The 21,006-nt window shown below is 38.8% G+C and overlaps 1 protein-coding gene and 1 long non-coding RNA gene across 2 annotated transcripts; both read left to right on the forward strand.

Annotated features, from left to right (window-relative positions):
- The first annotated feature begins 11,699 nt into the window (after positions 1 to 11,699).
- Positions 11,700 to 13,088, forward strand: LOC107303781 (dof zinc finger protein DOF5.7-like). The gene has a single exon (XM_015834474.2). It carries the CDS (start codon positions 11,773 to 11,775, stop codon positions 12,826 to 12,828), a length of 1,056 nt encoding a protein of 351 aa, XP_015689960.2. The 5' UTR covers positions 11,700 to 11,772; the 3' UTR covers positions 12,829 to 13,088.
- A 6,211-nt stretch (positions 13,089 to 19,299) lies between these two features.
- On the forward strand, positions 19,300 to 21,006 carry LOC102706365. Its single transcript, XR_423305.1, has 3 exons — positions 19,300 to 19,357; positions 19,753 to 19,817; positions 20,946 to 21,006. It is a non-coding gene; the product is annotated as an uncharacterized LOC102706365 (long non-coding RNA).

Raw genomic sequence — 21,006 nt, forward strand, 5'->3', positions numbered from 1 at the left:
TGGCAACAAAGTCACCTCTCGACGGCAACGGAAGCAGCCAAACATGGAAGCGATGAAGCCCGTAGCGATGACAGATGCAGCCAGTTGTGGGAGTGAACTCACCACTCAACGGCAACAAAGGCATCCGACCATGGAGGTAATGGAGCCCAGTGGTGACGATGTATACAACTGACATGGGGGTGACATCACCACTCGGCAGCGAATGAAACCGACCATAGAGGCGATGAAGCATGGTGGTGATGATGGATGTAGTCACGTGAGGACGAGGTCACCACTCCATAGCAATGGAGGTGGCCGACTGTGGAAATGATGGAGTCTGGTAGCGGCTGACGTGGGCTGAGGTCACCACTCGACGCCATGAAGGCGACCAACCATGGAGGAGATGGAGCGTGATGATGATGGTGCCAGATGCAACTGGCATAGGGACAACAACACCACTTGGAGGGAAATGCAATTGACCATGGAGGCGATGAAGCCTGGCAGAGTCCCGTGTCGTATCTAACTTTTCACCTTCATTTCTAATGTCTTAGCTTTTGTTTAGGCACCCCCTTAAGTTGAAGAGAAAATCTAAAAAATGTCATTGATAAACTCTAAGTGTAAGAAATGCCATTGACGAATACGAGTTCTAAGGAATATCATCGTACAAATAAATTTGTCTAAAAAATATCATTGTCGTTAGGTTTCCATCCATTTTTTTGCCGTTAAATACACTGTTCATACTATAGCACATAACATGAAAAGTTGACGGAACTTTACGACGATGGCATTTCTTAGACAAATTCGTTTGTATGATGGTATTTTATAGAACTCACACACGTCAATGGAATTTCTTAGAATTAAGTATTTGTCAATGACATTTGTTAGATTTTCGCTAAGTTGAAAAGTGTGGACCAGGGTTTTTCTTAGTGGAGTTCTCTTCCAAGTGATCACAACGGTGTAACATTTCTTGTAAAAAAATAGACCACTTTCCTTCTAATATATAGATGTTCAAATATTTTGCATGTTCACATAAAATATTTTGTACAATAATATGTCGAAATAACAAAGTATTAGAAAAAAAATTAAAATTTACTTTGATTTGAATTTCCTTTTCTTTTTTTTTTTGGAAACAGGATATTGTGTTTGTAACTTTGTATCATGGACATGTAGGAAAATGTATTGCTCAAAGAATGGATATTTTGGAGTTCTCTTATTAGCGACAGCTATGGCGTGTCACTTTTGTAGGAACCACTAATTTCCCTTATCGACGTGCATAGCTGTTGTGTGTTTGAAAAAAATGTTATGCCTTAAATTGTTGGAATAACATAGTACTCCCTTCGTTTCTTTAGTTATGTTTAGATTTATCTATTAACCAATATAAATTATTTAATATATATGTCTTATATTATAATTATATTATAAAACAGAGGTAGTTATTAATCAAATAATTAAAATTATCCATTACTGGCTCCGCCCCTATCCACACGACTTACGAAAGAAAGGAATTCCAGATAAGGGAGCCACTTCGTGTGTATATGTGGAACTACCATCTGAATTGGGCTACTTGCCGTGGATTTTTCACTTTTTCTTTTTTGAAATGGGATATTCTGTTTGTATCACGAACATGTAGAAACATGTTTTGTTCAATGAATGTAGCAAGTAGATGTTTAATGATATATTTTTTTTTGTAGTATCAAATGCAATACTCAAAGATTAGCACAAGTTTTACAAGTACGTGGACAAGTTAGCACAAGACAAATTTTTTTAGGTTCCCCATAACTTTTTATTACCAATTTTGGAGCACCGCAAACAAAAATAAAAAAAATACACCAATTTTGAAAGCTCATGAATTCACATATGGCAAATACACTTCTTTTTCTTTGTTTGTTGGTGGTCGCCAAAGCCATTGGGGCCGCGTTCGTCGGCACGTCTAGGTTAACTTAGCTCACTCGTTTTTCGCGCACACGCTTCCCAAACAAACGAGTTATTTTTTATTAAAAAAATTTATAAAAAAGTTGTTTTAAAAAATCATATTAATATATTTTTTATTTTTTTAATAATTAATAACTACATAATCATGTATTAATCTATTACTCTGTTTTTTATGCTAGCTAAGATCTTACCGTCTCCCCCGCAGAACGCGGCCTGTGTTCTCGGGGCACCCGTGGTGGTGATCAGATCAGAGGAAGCTTACGGTAGGTGGCTGCAGCTGAAGGGAATGTCGTCCGATCGAAGCAGCCCAGGCTCACGCGGCTTTCGCTGAAGGCGCCTAGCTCCGGTCTCGGGTGTGATTGGAATCCCTCATATGGCTTGGGTTTGGCTGGACGCCTGGACGCGTACAACCTATCGGTGTTTGGTTAACTGTATTGTCTTCATGACATGTCCCACGTGGAAACGAAAGTAGGTTTTGTTCCATACGGACCTGGCTCGCTTGAGAAAAAAAGTTGGTTGACGGATGCATCTTCTCTATATGGTAGTTGACGAGTGTTAGAACAAAATATCCATGCAGTGAACCAAACAACTGTTTTTGATGGTCTAACTCCATAAATACATGTAACCATACAAGAACATTAAGCTGGTGCAAAAAAGAATCTGTTGGGCCAGACCACCTAAAATGAGCCAGGCAAGAGCCTAGTAGGCAAACAAACACACCCTAAACTCACGCAACGGTGATTTCGCCTAGATCGGGTTGTTTAGGACTTCGAGGCACTAGGCAGGAACCAATCCCACGACCATGGTTGTGCGAGATGAGCACATGTGTTCGTTTATATTTATATTCAGTGGTAAAATTTAAATTTTAAATTTTAAATTTAGAGTTTTTTAAGGGTTTTTCACACTTTATTTTATAGCATTTATTTTTAGTCACTAGAAATACATATATAAAAGTTTAATTTATAATTTTTTAATTTACAAATATGATATTTGGCTTTTTTTTTTGTTGAAAAGCAAACAGTGACCCCTGAGAGTGCGAGATGAAGCAGAGGAAGGAGCTCGGGGTACAGCTCCCACCGTGATATATTGGTACGTCGGGATATCGTCCTCCTACAGGAAATAAGAGCTTCTGGGTGTTCCTTTGGTGTGAGTATTTGTTTAGAGATAATTCTATCATCTTTGATAATGTATCTCTAGGTATTATATTTTACGCTTAAAATTTTAGTATCTTAAAATACAAAATACAGGGTAATATGAGATACCATTTTTGCATTTTGTTAGGATGGAGGTGGCGATGAGGAATGGCCAGGTCCTATGATTTTCTGTCTACACCGCCAATCTCGTACAGTGGCCTGTTCGGGTATCGTATGGGCTTTGGAACTAGTGCACTCCATCTCGTTTTATGGGCTTCAGCCCATTTGGCAAAGTGAGGGCAGAAGATGGGCTTCGGCCTAGCCGGTCTGATGGAGGAGAAAGGATAATAGGAAACGAATTTGGCTGTTTTATGATCGATTTGGTTTTGGATTTTGTAAAAAAAATAAAAAGGACATAAACTGCTGAAGAAGATGGCCGAAGACAGTACGGAAGAAAGCTGAATTAAATAAACTAAAAAACTTCTGTCAACTTTACTTTATTCAAAATAGCTCCTAATTTATTTATTGAAAAAATAAAGTGAAATGTATTGGAACAAATTCAGATAGTCTCCCCCACACCACTCCACCAAAAAAAAAAAAAATCAAATTTAGGCTTTCGGAATGATTTCGTTACTTCTTTTCCCAGGTTTGTACAACTTCTATCTCCAAATTACACAAACGCTCATATACAGGCGCATCCCCCTCAACATATGTACAGACATGACTCCGTTTGAAAGCGATAAGCGATAATGATTTTGGATTTTTTTTATTTTTTATAGCTATTTGAGGTTATAAACAATTGAATTAACTAGTAAAAAAGTGAAAAATCTAGCTTTAGAAAGATCGGATGAGAAACTTTTATAAAATGTTTTACAACGTTTAACTTTTTAAAAAACGTGCCAGCAAAAATCAGTAATCCATAATGACGTATGAATACATCTTGGTAGTAATTTTCTTTTAAGCTGGGACAAGCCTAACGACAAATACAAGCACACAGAACTATATAGGCCGCGCTCGGCAACCACCCATAAGTTACCTTATAGCCTCTCGTTTTTCGCGCGTACGCTTTCTGGGGTGATAAACGGTGTATTTTTGTAAAAAATTTATATAGAAAAGTTGTTTAAAAAATCATATTAATCTATTTTATTTTTTTAAAAATAATTAATAATTAATTAATCATGTACTAATATATTACTATGTTTTCCACGTCGAATAACTACCCACCTCCACCCTCCTACCGAACGCAGCCATAGAAACCGAACACAGCCATAGAACATTATCACTTCTATCTTTTCGCTTCTACTTATATGCATATGTCAAAATTTAAATTTTTAATCTTAAATTTAGAGTTGATTTTGAGATTTTTTTCACCCAAGTTTATTTTCCAGTATTGGCTTTTAATCGTAAAAAACATGTATAAAAGTTTCATTCATAAATTATTTTTTATTTACAAATATATCGTTTGACTTTTTTAAATAAAAAACTCAAACGATCATCCCCTATACCTATCGTAATGCCTCGCTTTCCATGAGAGTTAAAAAATATTTAATAAAATTTATGTGTGAAAAAGTTTACCCCTGTGATCGGTGAGTCTACGATATGCCAAGGTTCCAATTAGTTTCTTTCCGTTAATGCCTAAACGAGTCCCAAAGTTCGAAATGGAAATTATCTCAAAGCTCCACTTCTTGTATTCGAATTCTCTTCCAAAACCATATCGACGAATCCCATCGAATTTCATCGTCCCACTTCCAATAATTTTAAAAAAGGAGAGAGATATATCAAATGGCACCATTAGTAGTTCTAAACAGGATATTTTATTTGTCTTGTGTAGGTTTTTAATTCTTTGCACATGATGTCGGGTTCTAAAATTGTTGTTCCAAAGTGGATTTCTTGAATATTGCGATGACCTTGAGCTAATAAGCAAGTCACCCTTTGATTATATTGCACCCATAATTTTTGAACTAAGTATGTTTATTGCAAAAATTGCATGATCGGTTACACTTGAAATGTTTGACCGTGGACCGTGGACCGTGGTCTGCAAGGCAACAGGCTGGCCTACCTATCTAGTTGCATTGATCATTTGTTGATAATTGTTATACTCTGTTTTTCTTATAACCTCCCTTGTGGTGCCTCAGTATCAGTGGCGGAGCTAGGATTTAGGGTATGGGTGGTCCGACCAATTTTTTTCGTAAACACAGGATGCTAACACACACACACACACACACATATATATATATATATATATATATATATATATATATATATATGCAAGTATAGATAATAGAATAGTCTACAAGTATACTATAATATATGAATAAAGCATCTTAAAACATATAAAATTAGTAGTTAAGTAAAATTTTGATTCAAAGAAACATATATGTCTTCCCCGCAATAAATTAGAAGCTTAAATGCCTAGAAAAATTTAAAGAATATTACCGTACTATTTCCTTCTTATCAAGTCTATGCCTTCTAAATTCTAATGGCTATAAAAGTATTCATTATATCTTCTGCATCCATTTTAAAAAAACATCCCGCTCAATAAAGATGATCATGTTACGTCATTTGCGAGAATATCAATCAATAAAAATTATTATTTTTTAGGTATTAAGGGTTGATTAGTATTTTATTTTGGGTGGTCCGGGGACCACCTGGACTACCCCCTGGCTCTGCCGGTGCTCAGTATGTGTGCACTCCTACATGAGTGCCAATAGTCACCCTCTTGACTTAAAACTTGAGAACATCTTGGATGAAATTGTTTTACAAAAGCTTTGGAAAAGCTTGATACCTGGGTTGGTTCCTTGTGAAAGAAAAATGAGTTTTTAAAAGAAATTCTCAGGACACAAGATCGTTGGTGTGGTGGCTGTGTGTTGCCCTTAAGGACGGATTCCCTAGTATTCCATACAAGTATACATCAGTACATACATATCGGTGGAATTGAACACCCATATTTGAGTACCCAGTCGATTAAGGGAAACTGTGGATGCAGATGAAATGGATTTGTTAGGAGGGGATGGGGAAAGCTTCCTAGGCTTTTTGGCAAAACATGGTCTAGGGCCTAATCTGTGTATGGTCTTAGAGCCTCTCTTGTTGGCATAAGGTGAACTTGGGCTTGCCTGGGAAATGCCTTGTTGTAAAAACCACTAAGTCATCGGCCATGACCGCACAACACGTGTTGGTGTTTAGAGTAAGTCATGTCATATGGGTCAAGTGTACCCGTCTACCGTGGTTAAAAAAGTTTTAGAACAACTGTGCCCATGATTATGGGTTAATGCAAAATGGTTCATAGCATAGTTTAACAATTTTACCATGCATTGTGAAAATATGTGGTGATTTAGGAAACCTGTGTGTTTCTATGAATTGGCTGTCTAGGACAGCAGTCAGCAGGACTATGGAATGCCGTGAAAGAGAATGGTTATCGAGGACAACAATATTCAAGGAGTTCAAATAGTTATTTCGGGTCATGAAGCCAATCTTTAGGGCAACTGGAGGAGTTGTGCAAAAATTTGGGATGGAATCAATTTTACTCACAGTTTACTCCCATCTGCCCCAAGCCACAACAATTCCCCAATGTTGTCGGTATCCCAATCGTTGCTTCTACCTCCGACTCTGCCCGCTGTGTCGGTGTCACCGGTTCGCTGCCTCGTCGCCCCATGCACCTGCCAGCCCGTCGCAACCCCCAAGCCCCCATAATGCCTCCCAACCTGCTGGCCAATTCCCGACTCCGAGAGCTACAGTGATAAATAGCCTACAACCAGCAGTAGTTGCCGCATCGAGTAGTGGATCATCCAACAAAGACTAGGGAGGCAGCCAGGTCACGTATGGTGAGCGGCGTGATCAAATTTTAGGCTAGGAATGTGGCTTGCAGCTATATATTTCTAGTTTGCTTTAGCGTGCCATCATCTAGAATGCCCTATTGGGCTTCCTGAATGAGTTGCTTGTATCTAGCATGAAGCGAGGAATCTCATCTCATTTTAGAATCTGATGAGCATTTTGCCTGGTTGCGGTGAAGATGACATTGAGCAGCAGGAGGCTGTCTAGTAGATCATGTTGTGAGATCATCAGGTAAGCATAGTAGCGCAATAAAGCTATTGACCACCAGGTAGTCTCTTGAGTTCAACAATTTCAATTTATGGTCAACTCTAATAATTCTCAATTGAGTGTTATATCTGCTATGTATTATATACCTATTAGTTTAGAACTATGTGATATATTATATATACCGAATATTAGGCTTGTGGTTTCCCTTCCCATTTTGAATACCCGGCATTAAGAAACGCACCAATTGATCATAGCTCAGCTCTCTAGGTTTGTACTTCTTTAATTCTTTTTTCTACACATCAAGCGATTTTGGGGAAGCAAACATACATTGATCTTACTGCTAGGAAGCTGTAGTCAAGCCGTTCAACACATTTGTAAACCCTAGAGCGTAATGTGTGTGATTTCTTCTAAAAAACATATGTGGGAGGCGTGCACTTTTCTATACTTTTTGGTGGTATATGAATGTATCGTGCTGGTTTCGGTGCACCTTTTTTATATCTTAAAGGAAAAAGGATTTACTAGAAAAAGAAGGAAAATAACTTATTCTCTAAACAATCTATTATTATATTATAAAGACAACTTTGGAAGAGTCACCACATTCGTTCGTTCCGGAGGTTAGAAATTCTCATGTTAGTCGAACGAATAGAAAAGAAAGGATTTGAATGAAATTCTCACATTACTCAAAGAAAAAGAAAAGGAAGATTTTATCCCTCAGATTGTAGTGGGTTTAGATTATAGCGGTATAGATTGATCACTATAGTTGTATAGAAAATACAACTCTATCTATAAAAAGAAAAAAATAAAGATTCTATATTAAATCTAATTTTACTTATAAAATATGTTGTATACAAATTGTAACCATATGCATGAAAACATAAAAGAAAATATAATAAAATTATATTTCTTGTTTTAAGAGTTGTATATGAAAACAATTATATTTTCACTTTTATACATAAATGGTGATTGATTGTGTTGATAAAATTATATATAAGTGTTGTCTATCAAATTCAAATCTATTTTAGGGTGCTCTATCTTACCTTTCGAGATATAAGAGAGCTATAATATATCCTAGCCGTTCAATTTCGATAGTTTTTCTTATTAAAAATATTCCTTTCCTACCATTAATAAATTATCAAAAGGGAAGTACCATTTGTTCATAATTATCTTCCTAAGTTAATCTTGCTTGTGTATGCATGCAATCCAAGCAAATATTGCAAATGTAATCAATTAAATAACCAAAATTTTAATATTATGTTTTAAACTAAACATGAATTGTATAAAATTGAAAATAAAAATTGTGCATAAAGTATATTTGAGTTGTAATTACTATATAATTGAAAAGAAACATATACATATACATATATATATATATATATAAACTGAAGAAAAACATTATAAATTCCTGCTGATAAAAATGTATTCAAAATCAGGAGAAAGGAGTTGTAAAAATCACGAGTTTAATTAATTGGATTTATTTTTGCACTAAATTTTGATTTTTTTTCACATTAAACAAGGAAACTTCAGTCCCTTCTATATTAAAGGGCAATAATTGTAATCAATTGTCATTCACTGTTGATTCATACGACCGATGAGGTAAGATTAATATTAACCATGCATGGGATAAATGTGAAATGGAGGACCCATAATAATTTGGGTGTATCATTCAAAGATGAATATATTTTTATTTTTATTTAGATGTGCGCAAAATTGGCTGACGGATAGGTTGAGAAAACCACGGTAGCTGAACGGATGGGTCGGGCACTATGGTGATGCGCTCTGATTATTATCGATTTTTTCCATACCCTTCTCGGATGGCTATATATATATATATATATATATATATATATATATATATATATATATATATATATATATATATATATATATATATATATATATATATATATATATATATTCAAAAAATCTATATAAAATTTTATCTTGTCATATTCTCAAAATTGATTTTTTACGTTGCAGTAATTAATTCTATTATTTGTATCATAAATTAACTACTAATAAATTAGACACAATTTTTCATTTAATAAAAGAATGAAACCAATATATCATACCTATCTGGAGAGATTTGACAGCTATAACTTCTCACGAAATATTCCTATTAGCTTCTAATTATCTGAAGTTATAAAATCTAGAATAAACTAGATCGAAAAGCTTCCGATTTTAAAAGGCTAACTCCACGCAAACTAATTCTACCAATCTTAAGATACCAACCAGACCCATTTCTATTTACTACTACGTACGTTTAGTTACGACTGATAGGCACCGTACAGATCGAGGAGCGCGATCCGGCCCGGCCGGCAGCCGGCAAGCCCCGACGGGCCAGCATGTCCAGCACAGCACTCGCACGTACTACTACGTCGTCACGTATCAGCACTCGCACACGCCCCCCCTCCTCCTCTGCTCTACACGCACTTTGCGTCAACCCGCATATGCCTACTGCTGCTTTCTTAGGTCCTGCTTAGTTCCAAAAAAATTTATCCAAAACATTAAGTCGAATCTTTAAACACCTAAATAAAATATTAATATAGATGAAATAAAAATTAATTACACAGTTATATAAAAAATCTCGAGACGAATATTTTAAGCCTAATTAGTCTATAATAAGACATACGTGCTACTGCAGTAATCCATATGTGCTAATAACGGATTAATTAGTCTTAAAAGATTCGTCTCGGTTTCTAGGCTAGCCATGAAATTTATTTTTTCATTAAACCCCTTTCGACCTCCAGTAAAACGTTCGACGTGATATTTTTTCTAAAAATTTTGTCATCTAAGTGACTGATTGGATCCAGAGACTTTTTATAGTCACATGTCACATCGGATATTTTGATGTTAATTAGGAGCATTAAATATAAACTGATAACAAAACTAATTGCATAAATAAAGGTTATTTCATCGGACAAATTTTTTAAGCCTAATTAATCTATGATTAGCAAATGTTTACTGTAGCATCATATTCGCTAATCATGGACTAACTAGGCTCAATAGATTCGTCTTGCGAAATAGTCCAAAGTATAAGGTAGGTTTTATTAATAGTCTGTATTTAATACTTCTAATTAGTGTCCAAACATTCCATGTGACATAGACTAAAAAAAAGTTGCAGGGATCCAAACACCCCCTAAAACGGGGCCTTAGGGCATCTTTAGTGTATATTTTCCTAGTAAGTGCTAAGGATGGACATGTCATGAGGTGTTAGCTTGGTCAAATATACTCCAATATCTAGACTCATGAAGCTTAGACTAAGGTGGACCTACTAAGATAAAAAGATGTTATTCTTCTCACATTTATCCACCATGCAACATTAAATATTTAACTAAAATATTTTTTAATCTTAGCACTAGTTACCTAAATAAACAATGAGTGCTTAGAAAATTTAGCTTATCACCCTCCCTCAATATATAGCATCCATCCTATACATTCTCTCTTATATATGCACCTCACTAAGTACTAATACGACTCTGCCAGCACGACTAGCTAGGTACAGCCACCGTCGTCGTCCTCGCCGGCACAGACAACCCCTCTGACACGCCGGCAGGCGGCGGCAGACAACTTGTACCAGAGCGTACTATGAACTGGGCCCATCGGCCGATTAATTCAGACCTCGCTCGGCTAGGCAGGCATGCAGCACCATTGATTTAAATCATACTACAAGTGATTAGTATTATTACTTACTTCTACTTCATCCTAGCTTAGTAGCTCCGTTCCAAAATTAGCACCAGTACTTCTGATTATAGTTATAAATAAAATTTAAATTTTTAGTCTTAGTTTGAAGTTAATTTTAATGTTTTTTTATCATAGTTTATTTTTCAAGCTTTGCTCTTAGATAGATAAGAACACGTATATAAATGTTTTATTAATATATTATTTTTAACAGTAAAAATGTCAGTTTGGCATTTTCCATGAAAAGAACAAACAATCACCCCTAAATTTTTTTACTGTATCTTGGTTATTCTAAAATAAATTTATTATTAAGTAACTATAGCATCGAAATACACCCTAAATTTTTTTACTGTATCTTGGTTATTCTAAAATAAATTTATTATTAAGTAACTATAGCATCGAAATACACGAAAGTAGAGAATAAATATATAGAAAGCAAATAAAATAAAGAATAATTGTGTTGAGATTTAACAAAGTAAAAGATATTTTACTTATTTTGGTTTTGTATTAGTACGTGTCCAATGATTAAAAAATAAAGTTATTTAGAGCTAACGAACCATATTAATTGTATTTGCAGCAGGCTGGCTGGGCTTAGATGAGACTATGTGAGAGGCGAGAGGTGAGGTGTGGTGGTGAGCTGAGATGAGCACTTGATGGCAATCACAGGCGGCAATCCGAGAGAGAGAGACGTCGCTTTTTTACCTCCCATTAATCCCATGCATGCAGCGAAGCGCAGCGCATGATCCTCTCTCCCTCTCCCACACATGAGACGCCATTCAATTAGCGACCCCCCCTTCTTCCCTCACCCGCAGGAAACCCTTCTCCACCATTGATCCATCTCCACTGCAGCCCAGCGTCTCCCTCTTATATGCACGCCGCGTCACGGCCTCCCCTCCCCTCCCTCTCCACCTAATCACTCAGACCAACCAACCCTAGAGCCGAGCTAGCCATCACGAAGCTAGAGCCAGCCCCTGCAGCTAGCTTAGCTTAGTTGGCTACAGGTGTTGTTTGTATGGCGCCGGCGGCGGGCGACGACGCGGTGGGGCCGCGGAAGGGTGGTGGTGGGGGCACGACGCCGCCACCGGCGCAGCAGCCGCCGCCGCCGCCGCAGGACCAGGGGCTGCGGTGCCCGCGGTGCGACTCTCCCAACACCAAGTTCTGCTACTACAACAACTACAGCCTCAGCCAGCCGCGGCACTTCTGCAAGACGTGCCGGAGGTACTGGACCAAGGGCGGCGCGCTCCGCAACGTCCCCGTCGGCGGTGGCTGCCGCAAGAACAAGCGCTCCCGCTCTGCCGCCGCGGCGGCCGGCTCGCGCCTCTCGCTCAACCTGCCCGTGGAGGGTATCGGCGCCGGGGCGGACTCCGCGGCGGCGGCTGCTGCCGCCAGGCTGGGGTTTCTTGGCAGCGCCGGGTCGACGGTGATGTCGTCGACGTCGCCGCTCGGTGGCGCCGCTGCCGTGACCGACTTCCAGCAGGGAGGCGCCGTCGGTATGCTGCCGTTACCGAGGCTCCACTCCCCTGGCGGCGGCGGCGTCGGGGTCGGGCAGTACGTGCCGTTCGGGGAGTGGCCCACGGGGGACATTGCCGGCGGCAACGCGGTGAACGGCTGCCATGGGGCCGTGAGCAGCACCATCGCGTCGTCCATCGAGTCGCTAAGCTTCATCAACCAGGACCTGCACTGGAAGCTGCAGCAGCAGAGGCTCGCCACCATGTTCCTCGGCCCGCCGGGCACCTCCACCACCGCCGCCGCCGCCGCCCAGGCCAACGACGGTGGCGTCAGCGGCACCGCCCAAGGACATGCTGCCGTCGGGGGCGCCTTCCTGCACATGGCGGGCAGCGTCCCCAGCATTGAGGCAGTGCCGTCGGCGACGTCGTGGTTCATGGACAGCTGCTCATACGGGCTCCCTTCCCCGCCGCCGCCTGCCGCTGCCGCCGTGGCCACCACCAGTAGCAACCTCAACAGTGGCCGGAGTAGCGGCGGCGGCGGCGACGACAACGCCACCTCCAACTGCGGCAGCGTGATCCCGGCGTGGGGCGACATCTCGACGTTCGCGATGCTGCCCTAGTGTGGCGATCGACGCACTTGGATGGGTTCAAATTGACGGCTAATTCCGAAGGAATTGGGCTTAGCTACAGGGGCTAATTCTTTACTACTAGTAATTAACTAGTTGTCTCTAACTTGGATTGATATATTAATCTAATCATCCAATTATTGTTTAGCTATGTGATATAGTATTTATCATAACATTCTGACACCAAATTAAAGTCTGTATCATGTCAAGGTCTTTCTTTTTTCTTTTTCTTAATTCTGTTTCTTTTTCACTTTTGTTGTGTCCATGCTTATTGTGATATATCCCATGCATGTGGATGGATCCATTTTGTTCCATCTAGCTAGGTTGCTCCTACTTTCTACCTTTACCTTTTCATTTACATGTAAACAAGCTACAAACATCAAATGATGGATTAGAATGCTACATGATTTATTTAGTTTTTTCTTTGTTTTGTGATTAAATTATAAGGGGTTTGGTGCAACTATTTCAAGTGTTTTCTGTTTGATGAGCTGCTTTTCTTTTAATATAATTCAATTCGCAAAGTATAGCACTATCTTGTTCCCAAAAGATAACCGATGGGACAATATGGTTACGTAATATATGTATTTCTTCTAACGTTATAAGTTTGTTGAGTACAGCCAACTCAAACAATACATTTCCATATCGAAAACAAATTAAATTATATAGATAAACCGATGCAGCACCACACAACAATTATAAATTATTTTCAATGGAACAAATATCCTGATCATTGCCCATGAAGATGCACAAACACCGTACATAGTTCACCCAATGATTACTTACGACGGTGAACGGTCTAACTTTATCGAAATCGGCAACCTCTTGTTTTCCATGGTGACTACGTTAACTGATTTACTGCTAGGTCAGATAATCCATACATAGTTGATAGTTCTACTATGGTTAACAGTAAAAACAGTTCACATATAGGCAGAGGGCAATGTTTGAAATTTCATTTCGGAATTTTTGAAATTTCGGGAATTTTGGCCACGCCGGCACAAAATAATGCTAATTTTTTTTGTAAATTTAATAAAAACATATTCAAAATTGGTCAAAAGATTCTTCAAGAGTTCAAATAATTTTGGACAGAAATATTTTGACATTTCTGAGATATCGGATTTGTTGGTGCCCTACAAAATTTTTAACGAAATCGAAAATGTTAACCCCACCTGTGGGGCAGGGTGCTCACCTGTCAATTGCAAGACAATCCCCCATTACTGGTAACCCCTCTCTTGATGGTAATGCAAACAGTGAGTTGGACAGCCACAAATGGAGCCAAAGTACTGAACCTAGCTAGTAGTCGAGGAGATCATCTTGCTAATAATCTTTTAATGCCTACTACGTCCAAAAAAAAAGATTTCTGAGTTTTGTAGTTTGAGTATTTAATTATCCGTCTTATTTAAAAAATTTATTAAAAAATTGAAAAAATTAGTCACACGTAAAGTGTTATTCATGTTTTATCATGTAGTAACAATAAAAATATTAATCACAAAAAAAATTTCAAATAAGACGAAGAGTCAAAAATTCTATCCAAAAACTTAGAAATTCGTTTATTTTGGGACGGGGTTTGTATTTTTTTCACAAGATTCAGAGAGAATCGCCATGAATATGTGCTATTATTCGCTCTTACTGGCAAAACTGAGCAATTAATAATTAGCTGTCTCTCTCTCTCTCTCTCTCATGGTTCATGGTCTGATGGAGGGAAGGCAAGTAGCTAGTCGATCTGACGCATGCAGTGGCAGGAGATATAGCTGTAGCAAGTACAGTACGAGTGCGGTTTCCTGTGGGTGTGAGCTGTACTACGCGTCGATCGATCGATCCATCGGTTGTGTCCAACCAACCAAAATATAACCCCCCCTCAACATATGCCATCCATGCAAGTGCCCCCTGCGCGCCTGTGATCTCGCGTCCACGATGCGCTGGCTGATAATTAGCGGGCGCGCGGGCGAGCGAGCGATCGATATATCTGTTCACGACCCAGCGCCAAGTCACGGGAATCCTACGCTACTACGCACGCAACACAGCTAGCCTCGATTGATCTACGAACCACTGCACGGCAGGCAACGTACGCACCCTCTGGCTAGATACATTTATATTGGAGTTTTCACGCATTGATTTTATGATACAACGTATAAATTTTACATATTATATTTATTTATATAAATTGTTCACAAAACTACGTATTTAACTCAAAAATTGTTTGCATAACTATAGAATTAAGACATTCTATTCAATTTCAGATTTCATGTCAAGGTTATAACAAAACTATAGCTTTTGTAACTTAAAAAACAATAGCGCTATTTATCTAAACACTAAAAATACATAGTTTTGAGATAAATTTAATACTAAATCTGTAGTTTTATGAAAAATTTAGTGTCAAATATAAGGCTTTAGGATACACGTAAACTGTAATTTTGTGTAATTTTGTGACACTGATCCTCTCATTTTTAGCGATTCATCTATGATGGACAAAAAAAAACACCATTATAATAAGGATAGTTGTGACGGCTCGAATTGGTAGGACACTGCAAGTGGCTTGTCTCATTAGTGAGCATTGATGTGTAACGGCTCGATCAGCTAGCCATTAGACTGGGGTTTGGAGAGGGTTATGTGCTGGTCGATAGTTTGGCCGAAGTATACATAACTCGTATTGCGCATGCATGCATGGCTAGCTCAGCTAATCTGCTGCAGTAGCACAGTTCATCGTTCTACTACCCAATCTCTCTGATGATGATATACAGGTATACTTATGATGGATCGGCAGAGATGCAGATACATTTGCAGGGGTAGTAGGAGCACATTCGGTTTGGGTCTGACAGAGTGGTGTGCCCTATCCTAGTAATGGCCTGACAGGTGTGTCAGATGTGTCAGCTTCTTAACTCAATCCCCATATCATCAATAGGACAGAGAAAATTACACTCCCTGGTACTATATATGCATGCATGCTGAGAGAAATTAAATAGAGAGAGTGTGTGTGCTCATGGATGGTCGTTGGGACCCAGCTGCAGGCTCCTTCACTCTAATAAGTCTTCCAACTAAGATTCTTCTATTCCTAGGATCATATAGATATCGATCACCCACCCAAATGCAAGAGATCTGGATCGAGCAGCCAGGCGACCAACTCCCAGGCAGACATCAATTCCTCCCTCTCCGACTGCAGCATGGGCATGCATGCATGCAAGACAGATTCTCAGCAGCGGAAGCGAACGACTGATCGTTTTGTTGCTAACAATCTCGCTAATCAAGAACCCTTCGATTTGTCCCCGTCTCGATCGGTATTTATCTGCAGTATTTTCCATTAGTAACTTATTGTGACTATGAATTCAATAGAGTAACTTGCTATTATCTGCAGTATTTTTCATTAGAGGCAATTGCTCTCTATATATATACTGTTTTGAAGTCTAACTAACAAAATAGCCATATTTTTTTTCACTTTACTCATTTGATCCTTGTTTTCAAAGACGAATCAGCCGCACGTGAGTACGAGGCTTACTCCACGGTCTCAGGTTGGTTGTATCCGTAGGAATCAGATGATTGTTATTTCGTGCAAATTCTTATATCATGGTCAGCAAAGTCATGGAGTAGACTTGCGTTGACGATGATATGCATGCCTACTGTCAGGAAGTGCATAAACTAGGGAGCAAGTTTGATGGACTTGAGATAATCCATGTGCTACCACATCACAATGGAGCGGCTGACAAGTTGGCGAACCTCATATCTAAACACCTACAAGTTCCGACTAGAGTCTATCCTCTCAGGCATATGTGGAAATCATGCTTCATCAAAGACACGGGTCGAGGAGGCATATATACAAGGATTCTTCTAGCCAACGATAGTTACAAATGCACAAGAGGTGGTTAAAAATATGAAGGGCACAGCTAGTTCTTTGCAAGACATACCCATGTTCCAGCTTAGGATAAAAAAAAACTATCCCTTTATCATGGTCATTTACGATATGGGGGCTGGATATAGTCGGGCTATTCAAGAGGGCACTTGGAGAATTCACACACCTATTTGTTGCTAGATGTCGATAAATTCACCAAGTGAAAAGATCATAAAATCCTTGCTTATATGCCTTCCCAACCAGTGTCTTCGATGATGCATGATTGTCGCATACGCCCGAGTGAATAGAGCGTAAAATATGTTGGCCTTTGCTTGGCCCAACACATCTCACTAGCATTCGTGAAGCACTCCTATCGAGTAGCTCTCCTTCAGATATGAGGTAGCATTGGCTGCGACGACGCTTGATCTACTCAGTGTCTGCCATGTCCTTGAGGAGTTTGTTTTCAATCAAGAATTTGACGACTGGTGAGCTAGTTAGGAAGTAATTGCCCTCCTTTGGCCTCTTGTCTGCTTCGGTTTTCTTTGTTATGATTGGATCCATCAAGTGCTTCATGGAGACCTAGTCGGAACTTGTAGGATTTTCAAACCAAGGTTCGCCAACTTGTCAGCTGCTTTATTATGTTGTCATAGCATGCATGTGGATCATCTCGAGTCTGTCAAACTTACTCTCCACCATGTGCACTTCCTGACAGTAGGCCTATATGTTGTCAACCGCCAAAGTCCACTCCTTCGTGAATTGGTTGACCATGAGCTCAGAATCCCCGTAAACTCTTAATCCCTAAGAATGCAACCAACCTGACCCTATGAAGTAATCCTCATACTCAGTAACATTGTGTGATGCCGAAAAGTATATCTAAAGGATGTGTTCATATTTTTCTCCATTGGGGGGAGATCAACACCACTCTAGCTCCTTCCCACCAACACCTGTACAGAGCCATCAAAACACATTGTCCAGTAGGACAACTCTTCTCGTGAGGTCTCTAGCGGAATATTGGTCCACTCGGTGACAAAATCTTGTACAACTTGGGATTTAATTGCGGTGACCGTAGATGACTTCCGAACTCATAAAGTGTCATGCCCAAAAATTTCACACACGAATTTCTGAACTAAAAGTGCATTAAATCCCTATCCAGGACCAGTCATGGTACACAATTCACAAAGTTGAATACAGTTACATGTTTTACAAACATATAAAATAAATATGTTCAAGGCAGTGGCGGCGGCGGCGGCTTCCGACCACGGCGCAGCAGCTTCCCAATGGCTCGGGTGCGGCAGATAATGCGGGCTGAGGACGCCACCGTCCGCTCTTCCAATGAGGCATTCTTCCTCATCAACAAGGCCACCGTATGGTTCCTTTCTTCTGATTTCTTTTCACTTTACTCGCACTTAGCTACTGAAATTTAGTTTATGCAGTGATTTGTGGTGGCAATTACAAATGGTAGCATTGGAGCTACTCCATTCTAATGTGATGTTTTGAGTTGGACTGTACACAAATGTTTGATGTACAGGTTGCATATGTAACTTGCTTATTGTTGTTGCTACTACCAGCCTCAACCTTAAAAGTTGCACTTAACAGTTACCATTTGCAGTGCACCAAATAGTGTAATATACTGTTACATATGTCTGACATGCGCTGGTTGTGTCAACACTAACCTTTAATTATAATTTTACCCGTGTGAAGACTGGAGCCGGAAAGACATACAACATGGAGGTAAAGTGTATACCATTAATTTATAGGATGATTACTGACAGCATCATTTCAGCTTTGCCTTTTTTTTCATTTGGATGTGGCACAGGGGCCAAGCATCTTGCATTGCAATAAGTAGATAACCGGACTAATCCAGAGAGTTGTCGATGAGCTTTTTCAATCTCTACGATCATTAGAAAGCATGGCTCTGTGGAGTGTGAAGTTGTCGATGGTAAAATTTCCAAATCATGTTCTGAATTTGAACTCACATAACTAAATATTTACTCACATTGATATACCATTTATCAGGTGGAGATATATTTCGAAAAAGTAAGGTCAGTATTGTTGAGAATTGCTTGTATTTACTTTCTCCCTTAATTACTTTCTCCCTTAATCACCAACATTTACAATAGAAACCACCAAATTAATTGGGTCAGGAGGTGCAATGGTTAATTAATACAATTCATGTGCCCCTCCTATTTCTCTTTTATAATTCTCTTGCAAACCTTTTGATAGGCCTTAATTAGGTCAAGAGGTGCAATGGTTAATTAATACAATTCATGTGCCCCTCCTATTTCTCTTTTATAATTCTCTTGCAAACCTTTTGATAGGCCTTAATTAGGTCAAGAGGTGCAATGGTTAATTAATGCAGTTCATGTGTCCCTTTCTATTTGTCTTTTATAATTCTCTTGCAAACCTTTTGATAGGCCTTAATTGGGTCAGGAGGTGCAGTGGTTACATGTGCCCCTTTCTATTTGTCTTTTATAATTCTCTTACAAACCTTTTGATAGGCCTCTTGCAATCCGGTCTCTCCTGAAATCCATGCCTTCCTCACTCAACTGTTATGTGTGCAAGCCTCAACCCTGCACCCCTCCTCTTGCAACCCGGCCTCTTCTCAAATCCATACCTCCCTCACATCAACCGTTCTGTGTGCAAGCTTCAACCCTGCACCCCTTCATCCTACAAGCGCACATGATTGCAATCAAGTCATGTAAGGTTAGTTGTCGACCAACTTTATCGATTCTATTTACTGATTTTATATGTCTGAATTGGTTATTTGCCCTAAGTACTGATTTCAATTTCTGAAAAAAAAGTGTCAACTTATTCTATTTGGTAAACCTGAACGGTTGTTTTAGTTTGTTTATAAGAGATTCATGATTTAAGATTAGTTGTCAACCAACTTTATCGATTCATTGCATGTAAGCCTATTTACTGATTTTATATGTCTGAATTGGTTATTTTCCTTAAGTACTGATTTCAATTTCTGAAAAAAAGTGTCAATTTATTCTATTTGGTAAACATGAATTGTTGTTTTAGGTTGTTTATAAGAGATTCATGATTCCTGCATCCTATATAAGTATATGTTGTAACACTCCAATTTATTTAAGCAGTTGGGAAGGACCCAGAGGATTGCTATATAGCTGGACTAACATAGCGAGGAGCAACAACTTACTCGGTATGTATTTTGTTCGGCTCATCGTACACTATTCATGTTTTCCCTATAACTTTCTATGCAGCTGATTCTTATATTCCATAGAACTTTAGTTTGTCAGTTAAATATCCCAGTTGGATTAGTTAGTATCAGCTAACACTAGCTGCCCAAGTTTCCCCTTACAAACATCAGTTGTGCTTGCAAACATTCATTCATGACTTTGCTATGTTTTTCAAATGAAGTGCTTATCTATGTCTCTCACATATTTATAGATCCAAATACGGTATTGCTAGAAATTATTAATCTTTTATAAGTTTCTCCCCCATTTCATCTCCACATTAACTTTTATAATTTTTTATTATAACATGAGCAAGATTATTAACCGAATGGCTGATTGACTTCGCATGTTTAACTTTTGTTGGATCGATACAATTAAGTTAAGATAGTTTAGTCAAAGCATATAGATGGTCAGCCTTGGTGTAATGCACTGGAGGCCAAAAATTCCTAGAGTAAACTGTGAAAAGACGATATTTTTTCTCTAAATAAACTGATAAACTGTGGGGTTATATGGAGCTAAATCAGACAGCTTTTATGAAGCATCCTGTTCCCTTCTTTTTTCTTTGTTTAATAACAATTTTCTCACAGTTCATTTAAGTTTCCACCTCCCCAGGTACATGGCCCGTAGCAATTGCTTTAATGGCTCTATTCTTAAATCAAACTTGAACAAATAAATTGATAATAGATACAATAATAAAGCAGATATATCATGCTGTAAGTGCAAAAAGGATATATGAAGGCTACCTAAAAACTGATCAGCAAAACAGAGAAAAGGAAACTAATGTGAAATGATAATACAATAAACTGACCGAGACCGGTTAAACTGTGCCACACAATCTACAGTGTTTTTGTTCCAACAACCACAGAGAACAGATAAAATAGAACCTTAAATTTCATTGAAGCCCTAAGTTTAATGGAAGACCTAGGTTTGTGGGGCAAAAGGTTTGCGTAATGTAATCTTTATATATACTTCTATACGTGCTAAAGCGTTCTTTTTATTGTTGAACACACTCTTCATTCTCTAAAATGTGAACAGAGGATGAAAAATGTGAAACATAGTTTTACTTTCACCAATTCAAAATGATTCTTTTGTAGGTATCACAGTCATGCTCGGATGTGGCTAGCACCAATAAGAAGTGGTCTGGGTGAAAAAAAG

Source organism: Oryza brachyantha, chromosome 3 (genome assembly GCF_000231095.2).
Source record: "Oryza brachyantha chromosome 3, ObraRS2, whole genome shotgun sequence".
Classification (NCBI taxonomy): Eukaryota; Viridiplantae; Streptophyta; class Magnoliopsida; order Poales; family Poaceae; genus Oryza; species Oryza brachyantha.